This window comes from Phallusia mammillata, chromosome 1 (genome assembly GCF_965637545.1).
Source record: "Phallusia mammillata chromosome 1, kaPhaMamm4.hap1.1, whole genome shotgun sequence".
NCBI lineage: Eukaryota > Metazoa > Chordata > Ascidiacea > Phlebobranchia > Ascidiidae > Phallusia > Phallusia mammillata.
This window is the reverse complement of record NC_137252.1, coordinates 4,028,020-4,048,903: the sequence shown is the minus strand read 5'-3', so window position 1 is coordinate 4,048,903 and position 20,884 is coordinate 4,028,020. Positions and strand designations below refer to the sequence as shown.

Below are 20,884 nucleotides of genomic sequence, written 5' to 3'. Positions count from 1 at the left end.
ATCAATGTAGTCGTTCTCAGTATAATGGGTCAAACGGCATGTAATGTGATAACAACACAACATCGGTGATATAAGAGGAGCTATGATATAAACCAGGGGTCACCAAACTTTTTACACTGCGGGCCGGATAAGTTTCAAATTGATTCGCGCGGGCCGCATAGTTTACATGCCCCAGCGATTTTTATAGGGGCACCAAGAGATGGTCTTTCCACAATCTAATTCAAAATCTAGTAATGCGACTGTTAAACTGTACAGCTGGTCTCATCATACGAGCAATGCTTGTATATTACGTCACAACTAACAAAATAAGGCAATTGTTTGCACACAATTAACACTTGTAGTCCAATTTGTGACGTAACAAACCGGCTTTGGATCAATCTTGAGAGTTGTATTCCTATGAAACTAGGTAATATCAATTCTACATATCGCGACAGGAAAACTTTCGTAAGGAGTAGATTAATTTTTGAATGTTACAAAGTTATCAACACGACTTGGCAAACCAAAAAATGTGGTCGCGGGCCGGATGAAATGACCTCGAGGGCCGGATCCGGCCCGCGGGCCGTAGTTTGGTGACCCCTGATATAAACAGTCATGTTTTTTCCTGATAATTTCCGGGATCTTAATGTTTACTGGAGTCCAGAGAAGCCGAAATGATAGGAAGTACACATGTTTTAGTTAGGGTATATGAATACGCCAGTGTGTAAATAAGACAAAAACGCATTTAAAAATACAAGGTATAAAATTGTAATATGATGAAATGACAGATACACGGGAAGCATTACAATGCAAAAATAAGAATGCTCGCGGATGTCTACAATTGAAAAATACTGGTGGCATAAAATGATTGCTGACAACATCTAAGTTAATGTCTTACCCATGTTAAAAGTATGTAAAGATGGGCGCCACGACACATATAATTTAAGTATTCAAAAACGCTGTTGAAAAGTGTTTCATCACCTTGCCTTGCGGAGAGCTAACAAACCCAAGTTTATTGACCATTCAAAATATTAACGTAACCTAATGAAAGTGAAAAATATCACTAATAGAACATGCAATGCTATATCACACAATTACATACACACACAAAAAAAGCAACAAAGCAAAGGCTTAAAAACAAACACAAGATGTGTTAGTTATGTCAGTTACAAAATGTGCAACACTTGTGACCTAACCAATGTTCTTGTTAAACTTTTGTTTTGTTTAACCGACGATTATATGTTCACCGATAGGCGACGTTTCGACGTATCGGTTGGAGCAACATTACACAGGGTAATCAATCAAAGGAAATTTGCTCAAAAAAATCACTGTAGAGATGTCTAGAAGTGCGAAAGCTCCCCGATAGCTATTGTAGTTTTTATGTTGATCCTGTTGGCGCGCGAGTGAACGCAACGTTATATAACGTCGGAAATTTAAAACCACTGTCGCAAAAAATGATATTTTAGCCGCAACTAATTGTTGAACAAACGCAAACTAATTGTTGAAACTTTCACCTCCTTTTTCATTTGAAATTTCACCTCCTTGTGCGTCTAAACTTTCACCTTCTTCAGCGTTTGAACTTTCACCGCCTTCTGCATTTGAACTTTCACCTCTGTTTGGTTTTACCACGTTTTTCTGCTGCTTCGACCCTACATCAGCTTTACGCTTACACTTCAGCATTTCCTGTCTGTTGTCGTCATCCATGACGCAGTACAGCAAGAAGACGATGATTCCCTGCAATCCGTTCACCAAACTGTGAATGTACATAAACACCTCGTTCGAAATCTCGTTCCCGATTCCTGCAACTGTAATAAGTTTGTGAAACAGTAGCCTTCGAAATCCCTTGCATTGATGCAACTTGTGAAAATAAAAACGTTCAAAAATATAAAAGTAACAAACGCACAAATACTACCTGTGAAAAACGCCAAAACCCAAGTTCCACCGAGCATAAAGAAGAGTAAGATAAAAGACTTTGCTGCTCTCAACGCATCTCCTGTCCCTGGATCTTCTCCTCTGTTCCGCATCTTCCTCGAGTGCAGCATCACATGTGTGGTCTTCAGCATGATCATGAAGTTGGTTAAGAGGACGAGAGCAAGAGGAGCGACGACCGTGGAGTAGAAGATTGGAGTACCGGGTGCCAACCAGCATCTGTCGTACTTTGGAACCTGTATAAATTCGTTACATTGCTCGTACAATGGTTGGGGCTTCATGTAGATGTCGAGATAAAACCCCACAGAAAAGGATAATCCCACTACAATAACTGGAACAATCCAACCAATGACCATGAAGATTTTTAAACGGTTTGACGGATTTTGGGTTCGGAATTTGACTGGAAACGAAGTTGCCATGAAGAGACGAATTCCTTCAAGTAGGAACCATACACCTGAAACAAAACATTCGCGCCAAATCACAGAATATAAACCAATGCTTAAAATTTCAATTGCCCTGTTATTTTGTACTGTATACCTGAAGACAGCAAAAGATATTGGTTTGCTGCTGTGTGAATCACGCATGGAATCTCATGCATCACGACAAGATCATGTGATATGTTGACAGCGTGAAAGAGCAGAAGAGCCATTGACAAGCTGATTTGAACCGGAACCCGATCTCCGCTGTGTTTCGACTTGTAGAGGATTATTATGGCGGCAATCAGAAACACGACTGAAGTTGATTCTGTGGCGTAAGATGTGATCTGCAACAACGTGTTGTTTATTTTGTTAGCCATTTGTTAAAGTTCACATTCAAATCTTTACCTTGACGCCCTTTGGTATGGTGGTGGATTCTACAGCCAGTAGAACAGTGAAAAGGGTGAGATGGTTGCACTTGCAAGTGATGTTACCTGTTACGTCATCTGTGATTGTTACGCAACCACGATCCGAGTATTTTCTTTCCACTTTGTCGAAGAAGAGACAGATTGGTTCCAATTTTTTAATCTTCTGGTTTTCTTGGGATATATTTCCCGCTTTGATCAGATTGCAGACGGTTGCTTGTGATTGGGGTGGTAATTGGAGGCTTGCTTTTCCTGTCAGTTGACCGTTCATTTCTTCGGTAGTTGATCTTTTGCGGCGCAAGCGCTTAAAGCTTTCGGCATCCCAACCCACAATAGCAATGTAGGTTGTGTTGAACGTAGCTATGTACCGCGTTGTAGCCAATGAACCGGATTCTATAGGTTGAGTCTGTGCAGTTTGTGTTGAGTTTATCTTGAAGACAAGCACTGCAACTATGAGTCGTTTCACTCCATTTGTTTGCAGTGTAAAGTCGATATGAGATGATCCCAACTGAAGATTTGAGTTGTATGTCTCCTGGTTGATGTTGGTAACTACGATGTGCAGTTGAGCATCTCCGCTGCTATAAGTGCTTCCGTTTGTTTGTAAATGATTTCGGGAAAAATTTTCAATTCGATTTTCGATGTTTTCTATTTCTATCACACTTGCAAGATTTACATTTTTTAACTGATCCAGAAATGAAGAATCTGTAACAAACCAATTCCATGACAGGTTGGTGAACCAAATATCGTAAGTAGTTTAGCGATATTTTTAACCATGCCAAATTACAAATGCAAAACGCAATGCATAACTGCGAACAGTGAAAAAAGGTTGTGCTATTGTTTTAAACTGGTCAGTATTTCTGAAAGAATAAACACAGAACAACAAAACTCACGAGCTCTGCTTAATGATTTTATTCAATGTTTGTAATATTAAATTTATAATAAGATTATTAGATATCAGAAAGAACATTTCAACCCATTAAAAATCTCTGGTCATTTTGGGTTGAGTTTATTTACTCAAAAACCTGTGGCAAAAGACCAAAGTTCAAAGGGAGTTTAAATGTTGGATTAATCACGGTGAAGTTACGACCCAAATGTGAAGGACAAGCGCGTATCAAGTCCGTTTTGTTTAAACATAAATTTAAATTGGTTCCCCACCACCTAGCCTGCTTCCAAATCCGGTTACTGGGGTCTTGAAGTTAAGAACTATATATAGCGACGTGGATTGTGACAAACAAATATTACTTCATAGCCGATATAATTTAGTTTATAAAATATTATTTTCTTATGCGTCTGGTGGTTGCGCTAATGAAAAAGTGACGTAAGATTCAACATATTTGAGAAACATGTCGTACACCGACTAATCACAACAACAAGTTACCTTCTGGTGTAGATGCATTTGCTATAATTTTCGATACAATATTAACCAGGGTGTCACCAAGGGTGGTAAACTTGGCTAACAGTGTAACTCTGTCGTTGTTAACTCCGTTGTTAGCAATGACTTGAAGGTCACGTTGATCAACGTCTTGTCCAATTCCAATGGCGTACACTGTAATGTTGTTTCTGCAAGTCAAAATGTAACTGTTGAACGCAATACAAGTGTTGTAGGTTTAATTGATTACGACTGTTTTCGATACGGAAGAGTTGCAGTCAAATAAAGTTTTCTTTCAGTCCTCTGTTTATGAAGACAATTAAAAAAGCTATGTTTTGGGAATTAATTTTAACATATCTGTTTTCGATCACTTTTTCGTAATAAACAAAAGAAAGACAACTGCAATGAACTTTAACTCACATAAAGTATGAACTTAATAATATTTAAATAATTTCAATAAATGTTGTGGGTGTCGGGGTGTCGTAGCAACAATATGGATACAAATAAAACTAAAAAAATACTTTTAAGAACAAATAAAAATTAAACATCACACTAAATGCTAACATGGTAGGCAACTGAAAAGGGTATGCTCTCCGGTATGTTGTAAGAATCAGAAATTTGTTGGAAGTTGCGGCGGTAACTGAGTTGCTGAAGTCGATCTATAAGGAGTTTTAAGTTAAGAATTTTTGCTTTTCAATTCCTGTTAAAACAACACCTTACTTTGACAGCTCTTTCGATGGCGGTTGCGGTAAAAGCGTTTGTCCCAAAAGGCTGAACCATACGATTGCTTACAGCATCTTTGATACATTGGACTGTGCTGCAATTTCCAAGAGTGGTAAGGTTGTGATAAAACTTGTTGTCGGTGTATTCAGGTCTGTCAAATATGAATAAAAAAAGTATTTGTGTCAAAAACATTACATTGAGTCGTTGTAATTTTTCTTCCAAGTTATTGCAAAACCGTTTAGCACGTAGAAACTCATTGGCTATAACTACATGTGTTTGAGAATAAGTAAAGTTACTTTTAGGATGTAATTATTATCAACTTTGACAGAAAACATTGAAACGCACCCAACTTATTGATTTATTTGGAAATCTTGTCAACATCCAAAATTACCGGCATATTTTAATGTAATTCATAAAAACGAGACTTAAACGTTCTTTAGCAAATGAAGCGAACAAACATTAGGTACCACATCGCTAATGACATAAGCGTATTTTTCTAACTTAAAAGAGCTGTTTTCTTCATCAAACAGTTAAGAATAATTTCAAATAATTTGGAATGTAACAAGTATCGAAATAGGAATTCCTGGATAGTGGATATACTAGTCATTATTCATCTTTTATACGTCAACAACAACGTACAAAAATCTACAATTTTAAAAAGATATAGCTCTTAATTTTGCGCCCTTCAAAACATTTTCTACTGTTTAAAAACCACGTTCTACTTAGGATTTTTCGATGGTCGAACAACATTTTTGTAACAAATACATTTACCTTCTTGAATTGTTGGTTCCATACTGAAGAATAGCGACTTGCAAAAAGTTTTTGGCAAAGCCCAGTGCAAGGGCATCAGCCATTGTTACAAAAGCATTCTTGTATGTTGCAAACTGAGAAGCTGTTATTGTGGTAGTACTGTCCACCAAAAACACAATGTCGATTTCTTTAGCTAAAAAATAAAACAGTAGTAGGGTCAAATGGAGCTAACTGGAAATAAGTTAGGAGATAAGTAGCGCACTTCACTACCAACAAACAATCAAAAGGCCGCTATACCAAGAAACCTATTAGATGTTTGGTTTTGAACCAATTTTCTGGGACTATTATAACTTAATTATATTTTCGAAAACAATGCGTTAACAAAGGTTGAAGATCTCTTACACCAATTGTAATCTATAAATGCAATTCAATTAAACGCTTGATACGTCCGTAACCTCAATAGCGGGTTTGCAAACGCCTAATTCCGAGACACAAACTTTTCATCTATTAATTAATTCCAATATAAGACATCAACAAATTTGGCACACTGCTGAAAAGGTAAATTCACATGTTGTAAACTTTGAAATTAAAAAAAGATACGACAGAAATAATAATGAAAAGTCAGACCCGACAGAAACGATAGAATCAAATCTGTTTTATTCAAAATGAAACGCGAAACAACAGCTCGATTTACAACTTTGCACTCACCACAAACCACTACTTATGTAGTCATAAAAAATATACTGGTTCTGTATGTTAGGTTTACATAAGATATAGAAGAAACATTATGTCTGAGTTTACCTTGCAAACTTGGTTTGAAGCAGACGACGGCCAAAACCACAAGTAGAGAAACAAAGAAGCCCATTTTCTCAACTTGTTGTTTTCTACAGAATACTTACGACTTTCCAACACAGAACTACCAGATTTTGTACAAAACCAAAATGTTTAAAACTGTATTCAAAATAGACATAATTATAATTTGTTAAGTCTCATGACATAAACATACAAAAAAACATAGTCATTCAGATGTAACTAGTTTTCATTTTACAAAATCACGTGAAACCAACGACCGCATTCGTAATAGACTTGCACTACCAGATCCACAATATGGGTCTTAAACTATTTACCTTGATATCACCTTGCATCGCGTCTTTCTGTTTTCAACTGACCACACCGACACCAGTCAGTATCTATATACAAGCACGGAAGCAAGGCTGGATGAAAAACGCCTTATTCTTGTTGACAGTTTCTCGCACTCGGTCCAATCCAGCTGCAGTACGTGTTGCGAAACTCGTTACCTATTAATTGTAACAGTACACAAAATTTTGAATTAGGACCAGAAGTTCGAATTAAAGTCAACAGTATGGCTAACTTATTTTACCAAACTCTTGCCATATTCGCTTTATTGCTGTGATGATGCACATCGAGCCGGTGAAACTTTCTAATCTATAAAAAGTTATTTGCTTGAAAGCGATAGGCGCAACTTTCCACCAGTATATAAGAAACTGGGTTAAATACCAACCCTGGTAAACGAAGCGCTTAGTTAGTATTACCAAATGGTTATTTATGGTTGGTTTCTACAAGTAGTCTACAGGCTAAAAACGATATTGTATTGACTTAAAACTGTTTAATTCGGGTTGGATCAAACATATTGGTTAATCTATTTCTCGGTCTTCAGTGATACCGAGTAATGCATTTATCAAAGCCCCTCTGGAACAATGTTAGGAATAAAAATACAAAATTTACAAGACTCAGTTGATCTAAAACACCTCTTGGGCAGACGAGTAACATTTCATAACCCCTAATCCAGTCCTGGACGTTTGAAATGAAAATCTCAGCGTATTGTTATGTCATAATAGGATTTCGGTGTCTTGGATGATTCAGCTTGGTCCAAGATAATATTGTGTAATCTTGTGCACCAGCGGCGTCTAGCGACAGAAAGAAATTGAAGACAAAGGCAGGTCGGCGACTGCTGCCTGTCATTGTGATGTATGTTGGAATAATGTGGAAGGACAAGGGCAGACACTTGGCCGAATGGCCTGGCGTGTCTGACCCATATACAAACATAAATAACCCTGATTGGGATTCGTCCCCGGGACTGTCCTGGGTTCAAACCCCGTAACGAAGAGTAAGTTTTATCAGATTTTGGACAAAATATCTTAAATTTGTGGTACATTAAAATTAGAGCGGCGACGTCCTTAGAGCGATAAAGTGAATGTAAATCCCCACCTTAAATGGTGTTTGTGTAGTTTGGCATTGTTTGTGAACTTAGATTTATGAGGATGAAGTAAATATATTTGAAGTCCTTTATTGAGAAACTGGTAAAAAAATATTGGCATCGTCGTTTTGATTTGATTAGTTAAAAAAAAATCAGTTGCCTACAGAAAAACACGTTTTTAAAATTTGAGTTTAACAGACATTCACACGATTCTTACTACTAGGGTCAAAAAGAAATGCATGTGATGACAATATAATGCAACAGCACCACATCGGTGGATGAGTTATGGTTTAATGGCCTCCGTGTTTTTCCTAAAAAGGTCTTATATCTTAACGTTAACTGGTACCTAAAGAAACGTAATAAAAGGAAGTGTGTATGTTGGCTTTGGAATGCATGGATTTGTCAGAGTGGAAATAAGACGAAGTTGCTTTCATAAGTGCAAGGCACTAGCATGGGATGAAATCACAGATACATGGGAAGTATTACAGTGAAAAAATACTGGTGGAATGTTCGTTGACAAAATCCAAATTATTGTCTTTCAAATTCCAAATGCTTAAGCGTGTCTGGCAATAACTTCAACTTCCTGTGCTAAAAAAAACTTTGCATAGGTCGATTCCTAGCTTGAAGGCTGCTTTGTAGTGTTAAACATGAAAGGAACAATGACTTGTATTTTATTGATGCTTAGTGTGAGTTTGTATGGTTCAGTGCAGCGAAATATTGCTTGTTAGTGCAATTTTTACGACATAATAAGAGTGAATGAAACTTGCCAAACGTCACCAAGCAATCAATATAGTTTACATACAACGTTACACACGTAATTATTATACTTTACAAAAAACAAAAAGCAGATAAGCACTTTTATACTTTTATTACACATGTAATTACTATACTTTACAAAAAAACAAAAAACAGATAAGCACCTAATGTAAATTTAACGCCTGTGAATTCGACTTCATTCAAAGCTGTAACTGATGACAAGTTTGCGCACTAGCGTCGTCTAGCGGCAGATAAATTAAAAAAAACAGTGTTTATTACGGTAGTTACCCTGACTGTGTTGTGATGGAATGTGGAATAACGCAATAGGTTACTTTAACACTGGTGTATGAATTATAGCTACTTGTTAACATTGTACCTATATTAAAAATGCGGACTAGTTTTTGTTTTAAAAATAGACGCTGTCTTAATATTTTTAAATATTTATCTAAAGTTATATACCTTATATATTTCTAATAACAAACATGGTTAAATTTCAGAGGCTTTCAAATTCCAAAGATTGCTGAACTGGTGCTGACTCGTTACTTCAAACATATTCTGTGGATTAATTACAACATAAAATTCACGATGCTACATCATAAGTACAATTTGAATTCATGGCATCAAACATCAAACAGTGAGAGTTGCAATGTGGATTTGTGATGTAATACGCACAATTTTCGTTTGTGACGTTATACGCCTACGTTAATAGCAAAAATGACGTAATTTTGAAGCAAAGCACGCAATGACGTAATAAATTCACAAGTTATGTTGTTTATCAATGGTTCTCAAATTTTTCATGCGGGTATTAGGAAAACAAATTTTCTTTTCTCGGCACACGGTCTTATCTTGCTTATAACTCTAATCCCAACCCACATTATGAAGGGCAACAATCGATCATTGACTTGCTGTTGCTTTTAGATTTTGCTGACGCTAGATGACGCTCGGGGACGGAATCATTGTTATCTTGAAACCGAGTTTCCACTCGTTTTAAATTATGACGCAATATCACGCTAATGTTTGCTCTTGGTCCGTCCAGAACTCGATCAAGTAAACGTATTGGCAGCTTGGTGCAGTTTTAGGAAGTCTTAATTATGGCCTAAAATGCTATACACGTGCGCCAAGCGACATAAAAGACAACAACAGATATATAGTTGAACTAACCGATTTTAATTTGTACCCAGCGACAAAAAGTTGTACCTAGCGATATATTGCTGCACCGAACCACACAAATACGCACCTTCTATATAAAGTTCATTTCATCGATGTGTTTTTGTCATGGTAAACGCAGAAGAGCGTTTAGGCCTTTGACCCAGCAATCCATGCGACTCCGGATATTTTAGGTTTCCTTGTGCAAATTATTTTCTCGCTTACGCTTGATTACGCACCGATTCTATTTACAAAGGTGGTGTTTTGAGGTTTTTACTTTTTAATTCAACTTCACCTAGAAAGCAATATTTTTGTATTTATTGATTTAATTCAATCCACTCATAATGGGAGTTGATTCTAATCTTTTTTGAGCTTCTCCACATTTGTTTCCTACAAAATAACGACCACTCCGCGTCGCCTGGAAGGTCTTGCCTTCTTACGCATTTCCTTGCATTTTCTGAGATGTAGAGCTTGTTGGTTTATAACCCGGGGTATTTGCTTGTCCTACGTTTGTTCAATATAAATGCTTAATATAAATGCTATAAATGCTGTGTACAAATGCTCAATATAAATGCACCCCTGCGGGAAGGACATACGAAAACCGCTCATGGCCGAGTAATTTTGCTGCGTCATGATTTCTCACTTTCAAATATGGTCACATGGCCATAAAAGACAGACATAAAGCGGCCATGGAAACTAAGTAAAAGTCATTGTTGCGACAATAGCGAAGCCAGGATGATCTTCCTGGCATCCGTACAAAACAGCTTGGTCCGCTAGAGGCAAGATATATTACAGGCCGGATTTGACTCGCGGGCTGCAAGTTGCCCACCCCTGTTATACATTCAAATGCCCTCTAAACTAGGCCTGTAGCATGGACAATAACTAACATCCGTAAAACGGTTATGGCAGAACACAAACTAAATTACACATCAAGATAAGGTTTTTAATTAATATTACGAATGCAGCATTAAGTTTAATCTCAAATATAAATTCTAGTTCACAATATCTTAAACGGAAGGAAGTGGACTAAACCTGTTGTTAACAATGGAGTTGATTTAAGCTTAATGGTATAGCAGAAACTGACTTTAAAATAAAACGGTTTAAAACTGAATTGATACCAACGACATTCTTTGTAAACGTGTTAGCATATGTAGTTTTTATTTAAGTCAAGTGGTTTCCAACTAGAAGGACTTGCTCTTTAGTAAGGAACGATTTACCTCTGCGCAAAGAATTTGGTTTATTGTCAAATATGGTTTCTGAAACAGAATTTAATCCATGGAACGGGTACGTCAATGTAAGCCGCATCTTAAGTGATGTTTTTCTAGTTTATCTTTGGATAATTAGAATAGAAATGTTTTGAATTATTAATTAGGGATTTTTTGAAAATGTTTAGAAGCGCCGTTTTGATTGGATTAGTTCATAAACGATTAGTTGTCTAAAGAAATACACATTTGAAAAAATTAGGCAGTAGGTTTACACACATTTCCACAACATTTATTATCACGCGCTAATAACATGGTATCAGTGCAGTCGTTCTCAGTACAACGGGCCAAAAAGACATGTTATGTGATGACAACACAACGCAGAAACACTGCATCGGAGGAGGAGCTATGGTTGAATGTGTACTGTGTTTTCCTGATAAGTTTTGGGATCTTAACCGAAAATGCTACCCAGAGAAGCCGAAATGGTAGGAAGTGCATATGTAGGCATTTGGAACGCGTGGCATTGTCAGTGTTTAAAATAAGACGAAAACGCGTTCAAAAGTGCAAGGTACAAGCGTTGAAATGGAATAAAATGAAAGATACAAGCATTGCAATGCAAAAATAAGAATGCTCGCGAATGTCTACAGTCGAAATCCCAAGTGGTACAAAATTCGTGGCAAGGCATAATATCAAGTTTATGGAGCTATTCTGGTAAATGTTTTTTTAATTTATTCATTTTACGCAAACTTAAAATTATGTTAAAGTATAGGCGCCACCACTGCACCACTTTTTAATAACACGAACAAAACTGACACAAACACAGCAATAAAACGCTGATGAAAATTTAGTTTTGAGTTATAAAAGCGACTGACAACAAATCAGCAATATCAGTTTTTCCGTTTTTTTTTCGACTTTGCCGTACACCAATATAGCACGACGCATAACAATGGCAAAATCCGACTTGATATTTACAGCTACGTCTTAAATTAGAACAACAGTCGTAAAAAATGTTTTCAGCTGACTTTGCACAACCGCACAAAAACTAATTGTTTGAACTTTCACCTCCTTCCGCTTTTGAACTTTCAACCACTTCTGCATTTGAACTTTCACCTCTTTTTGGTTTTACCACGTTTCTCTGCTGCTTCGACCCAACATCAGCTTCACGCTTGCACGTCAGCATTTCCTGTCTGATGTCGCCATCCATGACGCAATACAACAGGAAGACGACGATTCCCTGCGATCCGTTCACCAAGCTGTGGATGTACATGAACACCTCGTTCGAAATCTCGTTCCCGATTCCTGCAAATGTAATGAGTTTGTGAAATCATAACCTTGAAATCCTTTACATTGATGCAACTGATGAAAAGATAAATGTTCAAAAAAACGCACAAATATTACCTGTGAAGAAAGCCAAAACCCAAGTACCGCCGAGCATAAAGAAGAGTAAGATGAAAGACTTCCCTGCTCTCAACGCATCTCCTGTCCCTGGATCTTCTCCTCTGTTCCGCATCTTCTTCGAGTGCAGCATCACATGTGTCGTCTTCAGGATGATCATGAAGTTGGTTAAGAGGACGAGAGCAAGAGGAGCGACGACCGTGGAGTAGAAGATCGGAGTACCGGGAGCCAACCAGCATCTGTCATACTTTGGAACCTGTATAAATTCGTTACATTGTTCGTACAATGGTTGGGGCTTCATGTAGATGTCGAGATAAAACCCCACAGAAAAGGATAATCCCACTACAATAACTGGAACAATCCAACCAATGACCATGAAGATTTTTAAACGGTTTGACGGATTTTGGGTTCGGAATTTGACTGGAAACGAAGTTGCCATGAAGAGACGAATTCCTTCAAGTAGGAACCATACTCCTGAAACAAAACATTCGCGCCAAATCACAGAATATAAACCAATGCTTAAAAAAAAAGGCAACTGCAATGAACTTTAACTCACAAAAATTATGAACTTAATAATATTTAAATAATTTCAATAAATGTTGTGGGTGTCGGGGTGTCGTAGCAACAATATGGATACAAATAAAACTAAAAAAATACTTTTAAGAACAAATAAAAATTAAACATCACACTAAATGCTAACATGGTAGGCAACTGAAAAGGGTCTGCTCTCCGGTATGTTGTAAGAATCAGAAATTTGTTGGAAGTTGCGGCGGTAACTGAGTTGTTGAAGTCGATCTATACAGAGTTTTAAAGTTAAGAGCTTTTGCCGTTTATTCCTGTTAAAACAACGCCTTACTTTGACAGCTCTCTCGATAGCGGTTGCGGTAAAAGCGTTTGTCCCAAAAGGCTGAACCATACCATTGTTTACAGCATCTTTAATACAATGGACTGTAGTGCAATCACCAAGAGTGGTAGGGTTGTGATAAGACTTGTTGTCGGTGTATTCAAGCCTGTCAAAAACAAATATAAAGAGTGTTTCATGTCAAAAACATTACATTGAGTCGGTGTATTTTTTCCATGTTATTACAAAACCGTTTGGCACTTCGAAACTTATTGGTTATAACTACATACGTTTGAGAATAAATAAAGTAACTTTTCGAAAGTAACTATTATCAGCTTTAACAGCCACCAACTTATTTATTTACTTGGAAATCTTGTCAACATCCAAAATTACCGGCATGTTTTAATGCAATCCATAAAAACGAGACTAAAACGTTCATGAGCAAATGAAGCAAACAAACATTAGGTACCTTATGTACAACATCGTTAGAGCATAAGCGTTTTTTTCCGACTTAAAATGCCTGTTTTCTTCAATAAACATGTAAAAATGCTTTTAAATAATTTGGAATGTAACAAGCATCGAAAATGGAATTCCTGGATAGTGAAACTAGTCATTTTTCATCTTTTATACGTGGACAACAACGTACAAAAATCTACAATCTTCAAATAAAAGCTCTTAAAATTGCCCCCTTTAAACATTTTCTATTGTTTCAATCGCATCGTTCTACTTAGGACTTTTCGATGGTCGAACAACGCTTTTGGTTCACAAAATACATTTACCTTCTTGAATTGTTGGTTCCGTACTGAAGAATAGCGACTTGCAAAAAGTTTTTGGCAAAACCCAGTGCAAGGGCATCAGCCATTGTTACAAAAGCATTCTTGTATGTTGCAAACTGAGAAGTTGTTATTGTGGTAGTACTGTCCACCAAAAACACAATGTCGATTTATTTAGCTAAAAAATAAAACAGTAGTAGGTCAAAGGGAGCTAACTGGAGATAATTTAGGAGATAAGTAGCGCACTTCACTACCAACAAACAATCAAAAAGCCGCTATACCAAGAAACCTATTAGATGTTTGGTTTTGCACCAATTTTCTGGGACTATTATAACTTAATTATATTTTCGAAAACAATGCGTTAACAAAGGTTGAAGATCTCTTACACTAATTGTAATCTTTAAATGCAATTCAATTAAACGCTTGATACGTCCGTAACCTCAATAGAGGGTTGGCAAACGCCAAATTCCGAGACACAAACTTTTCATCTATTAATTAATTCCAATATGACACATCAACAAATTTGGCACACTCCTAAAAAGGTAAATTCACATGTTGTAAACTTTGAAATTAAAAAAAGGTACGACAGAAATGATAATGAAAAGTCAGTCCCGACAGAAATGATAGAATCAAATCTGTTTTATTCAAAATGAAACGCGAAACAACGGCTCGATTTACAACTTTGCACTCACCACAAGACACTACTTATGTTGTCATAAAAATAAACTGGTTCTGTATGTTAGGTTTACATAAGGTATAGAAGAAACATTATGTCTAAGTTTACCTTGCAAACTTGGTTTGAAGCAGACGACGGCCAAAACCACAAGTAGAGAAACAAAGAAGCCCTTTTCCCAACTTATTGCTTTCTGCAGAATACTTACGATTTTGCAACACAGAACCACCAGATTTTGTACAAAACCAAAATGTTTAAAACTGTACTCAAAATAGACGTAATTAAAATTTGTTAATAACACAAACATACAAAACACATAGTCATTCAGCTGTAAATTACTTGAATTCTACAAAATTACTTGAAACCAAATGACCGTATTCGTTTAAGGTGTTTTGGGGACCGTTTTTCTCCAGCGGTTTCCCAAAAAGCAAATATGGCTATTTTTTGGTATTTAAATGAAACACTTGCTGTCTCTCAAAACTACTTAGCGGTCACCCAAACCAAACCTTAAACAAACCCTGTTCGTATTAGACGTACGCTACCAGATTCACAATGCGTCCTAAACTATTCACGTTGATATCACCTTGCATCGCGCCATTTGTTTTCAACTGACCAAACTGACACCAGTCAGTAGCTATATACAAGCACGGAAGCAAGGCTGGATGAAAAACGTCTTATTCTTGTTGTCAGTTTCTCGCACTCGGCCTAATCCAGCTGCACTAAGTGTTGCGTAACTCGTTACCTATTGATTATAACTGTACACAAAACCTTAAATTAAAACCAGAAGTTCGAATGAAAGTCTGAAGTTTAGCTAACTTATTTTACCAAACTCTTGTCATGTTCGCTTTATTGCTGTGATGATTCACATCGAGCCGGTGAAACTTTATGAACTATAAAAATATAAAAAGTTCTTCGCTCGAAAACGAATTGTGTAACTTTCCACCAGTATATGAGAAACTTTGTTAAATATCAAACCCGGTAAACGAGCGCTTAGTCGATATTACCAACTGGTTATTAATAGTTGGTTTCTCCAACGTAGTCTATAGGCTAAAAACGTTATTGTATTGGCTTAAAACTGTTTAATTCGGGTTGGATCGAACATATTGGTTAATCAATTTCTGGGTCTTCAATAATACCGAGTAATGCATTTATCCAAAGCCCCTTGGAACAATGTTTGATGAACACACACACAAAAATCACAAGACTCAGTAAATCGAAAGCTATCACTTGGTCATATCAGCCACATTTTACAAGATTTGATCGAGTCCTGGATAGACCAAGTGAACAGCGTGTTGTTACGTCATAACAGGAGTTCGGTGCCTTGGATATATCACCTACGTTCAAGACAATATGATTTGATTTTGTGCACTAGCGTCGTCTAGCGGCAGGTTCGAATCCCTTGAAAAAATGTAGACTGTTTCACAGAAACCTGGCCCTGGCCCAGTAGTTCTTTGACAGCAATATCATATTAAGACACAGAAAAACTGAAAGGGATTCGACCCGGAAGCGTCCTGGGTTCGAATTGGACTTTAACATTCAATTGTGGCAAAACATAAACAACTTTCCACACACCGCCACGTCTGTGGCTTAGGTACGTGGATGACACATACGTCATTATCGACAGTAACATGGTAAACACATTTCACGCACACCTGAACACCATATCACCAACAACAGCTTTCACCATGGAAACCGAACAACACGATACCATTGCGTTTTTGGATGTGGCTGTCACCAGGCAGCCAGACCAAAAGCTCACCACAAACATTTACAAGAAACCCACGAACACTGATCGATACCTAAATTACACATCGCACCATCCTCGGCACCAAAAGCTTACGGTCGCCAAAACACTTTACAACAGAGTCAAGACACACATCAGGGATACGGCTATTCGCAAACACGAATGCAAGAACATTGCACGCGTGTTAGGGAATAACGGCTTCCCGCGAAACTTACACAACTTGACACGTAACACAACCACCGCACAAAACAGACAGTTCAAATCGTTCACTTGCTTACCATACGTCCAGGGTGTAACTGAACGCCTAAAACGAATCCTGAACGACGCTGGGGTAAAAGTGGCGATGAAACCTCTTAAAACAATTGGACAATTGCTACCAAAACCCAAAGATGCCACTATACCACAACATCGTACAGGAATTGTTTACCAGGTCCTTTGTCGTGATTGTAATATGGTATACATTGGCCAAACTAAGCGAAATCTAAATTCACGCCTCAAAGAACATAAAGCGGCTGTCAAAAACATGGATGTTAGCAAGTCTGCCTTATGCGAACACATTTTGGAATGCGACCACCGCATTAATTGGAACGGTGCCCAAATTTTGAAACAAGAACCGAATTGGTCTAAACGTTTGGTTTTTGAAAGTTGCCTCATTAATTCTAGTTCAAATGTTTTAAACCGTAACGATGGCAAAAGCCTGAGCCCAGTTTTCCGCGACGTTTTGCGGCCGACTTCCCCATCAAAAATCGGACATTAGTTACGCCCTGTGGTTTTGTAGCACCCGCAACTCTTCACGGAAAGCCTTTGTCCTAATGTAATTATTGTGCATCGTATCCCGCTGTTTCCATACATTTTCGTCTCTGTGCCCGCTGTATTATTCGTTCATTGCTCTGAAGAAGTCCTACCGTTCTGGTGGACGAAACGTCAGCAAAAAATACAAGTTCTTGAAAACAACAATTAGTATTTTGTTTAGAATTACACCAGTTGAACGAAATAATTTATTAAATAACAGAAGAGGTTACTTTAACACTGGTGTATGAGCAAAATGAATAGTTATATGTTAACATTGCACCTATATGAAAACGAGAAATAGTTTTTGACATTTATTGTCTTAAAACTAAACGCTGTCTTAATTTTTTTTTTGAATATTAAGTTATATACCTTATATATTTCTAATAACAAGCAAGGTTAAATCTTAGAGGCCTTCAATATCCGAAGATTGCTGAACTTGTGCTGACCGTTACTTTAAACATAACCTGTGGATTTATTACAACATACACTTCAAGTTGTTACATCATAAGTACAAATTAAATTCATCGCATCAAACGTCAAACAGCGAGAGTTACAATGTGGATTTGTGATGTCATACGCCTACGTTGGTAGCAAAAATTACGAAGTCTCGTACCAAAGCACACAATGACGTAATAATTCACAAGTTATGTTGTACATCAATGGTTCTCAAATTTTTGCATGCGGAGTAGTAGAAAAACAAAATTTTAGAAAAACAAATTCGGCACACTTTGCAACACAAAAGTTGTCAATACAAAAGTTAAATTGCAAATTCAACTTTGTTTGATGCCTTGGAATGCTTTTTATGATACTTACTTAAAAATGAGATTTCTAACGTTGTCATGAACGCCAAAATTGTCGTTAATCTAAAAACGCTAGCACTCTAAAACAGCGAATATTTTTGTGTGATACGAGTGCATGTGAATGTGATACGAGTGCACGTGAATGTGATACGAGTGCATGTGATGTTATACGAGTGCATGTGATGTGATACGAGGGCAGTGCAATAATATAAACGCCATTGAAGCAAAGCAAGAATTGATTCTTAGTTTTGCAAACAATTTTCCGGAATTTTAACTTCTAGTGCTGCAAATTGACAGTTGGATAAAAGGAAGTCAACATGTTTTGCAGAGACGTGGTAAGGCATCCATGTAACAATACGAGGAAAATGCATTTCAAAATGCAATTCCATCATGCAGATCGAAGCATTACAATGCTTAATGAAAATTGAACGCGAATAACACCGATGGAAAAATACAAAAAAATTATTGCATGCTAAGGTTTTAGCTTTTAATGAATTGATCAAAACATAGTCGAACTAAACACATGAAATAACATCAATAGCCCAGATATAAATTTTCCGCAGAAATTTACAGGAAAAAAGCAAAGCAAAGCAAAGCAAAAGTTTTAAAGCAAACTCACAAGCTTTGAGTAATAGTTTTTTTAAATGTGCATCATTAAAAAGATTGCAATACGATGACAATAGACACTATCAACACATTGTAATGTTTTACACTTAAATATTGAATTGCATCTTATTGCTAAGAACAGTTTGGACCTGATTATTTTTGGTGCAGTTTATTTCGCTTAGTAAAGAACATAAGGCTGGATTCGGATTAGATTGGGACAGAAGCTATAGTTTTTATACGAACGCGAGTTAGGCTCAGAAGTTGCATTTATAAAAGTAAAATTAACAATATGTCCAACAGGATTAAACCTTGAGCTGAAAAAGAGGGCAAACTGATTCGACTGACATTTCCACAATCGCCAACTACTTCTTTTAATCTCGACCGTTTTTTAGTTTCTCTGCTGCTCAGACCTGACATCAGCTTCACACTTACACGTCAGCATTTCCTGTCTGATGTCGTCATCCATGACGCAGTACAGCAGGAAGACGACGATTCCCTGCAATCCGTTCACCAAGCTGTGAATGTACATGAACACCTCGTTCGAAATCTCGTTCCCGATTCCTGCAAATGTAATAAGTTTGTGAAATCATAACCTTCGAAATCCCTTACATTGATTCAACTGATGAAAAGATAAATGTTCAAAAAAAACGCACAAATATTACCTGTGAAGAAAGCCAAAACCCAAGTTCCACCAAGCATAAAGAAGAGTAAGATAAAAGACTTCGCTGCTCTCAACGCATCTCCTGTCCCTGGATCTTCTCCTCTGTTCCGCATCTTCTTCGAGTGCAGCATCACATGTGTCGTCTTCAGGATAATCACGAAGTTGGTTAAGAGGACGAGAGCAAGAGGAGTGACGACCGTGGAGTAGAAGATCGGAGTACCGAGAGCCAACCAGCATCTGTCATATTTTGGAACCTTAATAAATTTGTTACATTGTTCGTACAATGGTTGGGGCTTCATGTAGATGTCGAGGGGAAACCCCACAGCAAAGGATGTTCCCACTAGAAACACTGGAATAATCCAACCAATCATCATGAAGATCTTAAGACGCTTTGACGAATCCTGGGTTTGGAATTCGACTGGAAACGAAGTTGCCATAAAGAGACGAATTCCCTCAACGAGGAACCATATTCCTGAGAATATCAATTGTGCCAGATCACATAATATAAATCAATGCTTGGAACTTAAATTGTCCTATTACTTTATATACCTGAAGACAGCAAAAGATATTGATTGGCTGCTGTTTGAATCACGCATGGAATCTCATGCATCACGGCAAGATCATGTGATATGTTGACAGCGTGGAAAAGCAGAAGAACCAATGACAAGCTGATTTGAACCGGAACCCGATCTCCGCTGTGTTTCGACCTGCAGAGGATTACTATGGTTGCGATCAGAAATACGACTGAAGTTGATTCTGTGGCGTAAGATGTTATCTGGAATGAAAATGTTGCATGAATGTGAGCACTTGTTTAAAAGTTCGCATTTAAATATTTACCTTAACTTCCTTTGGTATGGTGATGGATTCTACAGCCAGTAGAACAGTGAACAAGGTGAGATGGTTGCACTTGCAAGTGACGTTGCCTGTTACGTCATCAGTTATTGTGATGCAACCACGATCCGAGTATTTTCGTTCCACTCTGTCGAAGAAGAGACAGATTGGTTCCATTTTTTTTATCTTCTGGTTTTTAAGGGATATATTTCCCGCCTTGATCAGCTTGCAGATGGTTTCTGGTGATGATGGGGTTATGACGAAACTTGCGTTTCCTGGCAACTGATTGTTTATTTCATCGGTAGTTAATCGCTTGAAGCTATCGGCATCCCAACCCACAATAGAAATGTAGGTTGTGTTGAACGTAGCTATGTATCGCGTTGCGGCCAATGAAACCGATTCGACCGGTTGAGTCTGTGTAGTTTGTGTTGTGTTTATCTTGAAGACAATCACCGCAATCACGATTCGTGTAACTCCCTTGGTTTGCAGTGTAAAGTCGATGTGAGATGATCCCAGCTGAAGATTTGAGTTGTATGTCTCCTGGTTGATGTTGGTAACTACGATGTGCAGTTGAGCATCTCCGCTACTATAGGTGGTTCCGTTTGTTTGTAAATGATTTCGGGAAAAATGTTCAATTCGATTTTCGATGTTTTCTATTTCCATCTCACTTGCACGATTTAGATTTCTCAACTGATCCAGAAATGAAGGATCTGTAACAAAACATTTCCATGACAGGTTAATAAATCAGATATTTTAAGGATTTTCGCGCTCCCTTGACATGTTTAACCATCCAAAAAATTGCAAAAGCAAAACGTAACGCATGATTGCAAACAGTGAAAAACGCAAGACGTTACAGGC

At 37.4% G+C, this 20,884-nt stretch overlaps 3 protein-coding genes across 3 annotated transcripts; 1 reads left to right on the top strand and 2 right to left on the bottom strand.

The window, feature by feature from the left end:
* Positions 1 to 1,470: 1,470 nt before the first annotated feature.
* Positions 1,471 to 6,453, bottom strand: LOC145215999 (uncharacterized). The gene is made up of 9 exons (XM_080084469.1): positions 6,390 to 6,453; positions 5,610 to 5,781; positions 4,836 to 4,989; positions 4,680 to 4,774; positions 4,125 to 4,324; positions 2,730 to 3,448; positions 2,443 to 2,668; positions 1,889 to 2,359; positions 1,471 to 1,775 (listed from the first exon to the last, which is right to left on the bottom strand). Exons 1-9 carry the CDS (start codon positions 6,451 to 6,453, stop codon positions 1,471 to 1,473), a joined length of 2,406 nt encoding a protein of 801 aa, XP_079940595.1.
* A 5,499-nt stretch (positions 6,454 to 11,952) lies between these two features.
* On the bottom strand, positions 11,953 to 20,689 carry LOC145215841 (putative adhesion G protein-coupled receptor E4P). The gene is made up of 4 exons (XM_080084459.1): positions 20,033 to 20,689; positions 19,745 to 19,970; positions 12,309 to 12,779; positions 11,953 to 12,209 (listed from the first exon to the last, which is right to left on the bottom strand). The coding sequence occupies exons 1-4, from the start codon at positions 20,687 to 20,689 to the stop codon at positions 11,953 to 11,955; spliced, it is 1,611 nt and encodes a 536-aa protein (XP_079940585.1).
* On the top strand, positions 16,158 to 17,093 carry LOC145235218 (uncharacterized; the record flags this gene model as incomplete). Its single annotated transcript, XM_080099573.1, has 1 exon — positions 16,158 to 17,093. A coding segment is annotated over one exon (936 nt), but the record flags the coding sequence as incomplete, so codon positions are not given.
* Positions 20,690 to 20,884: the final 195 nt, after the last annotated feature.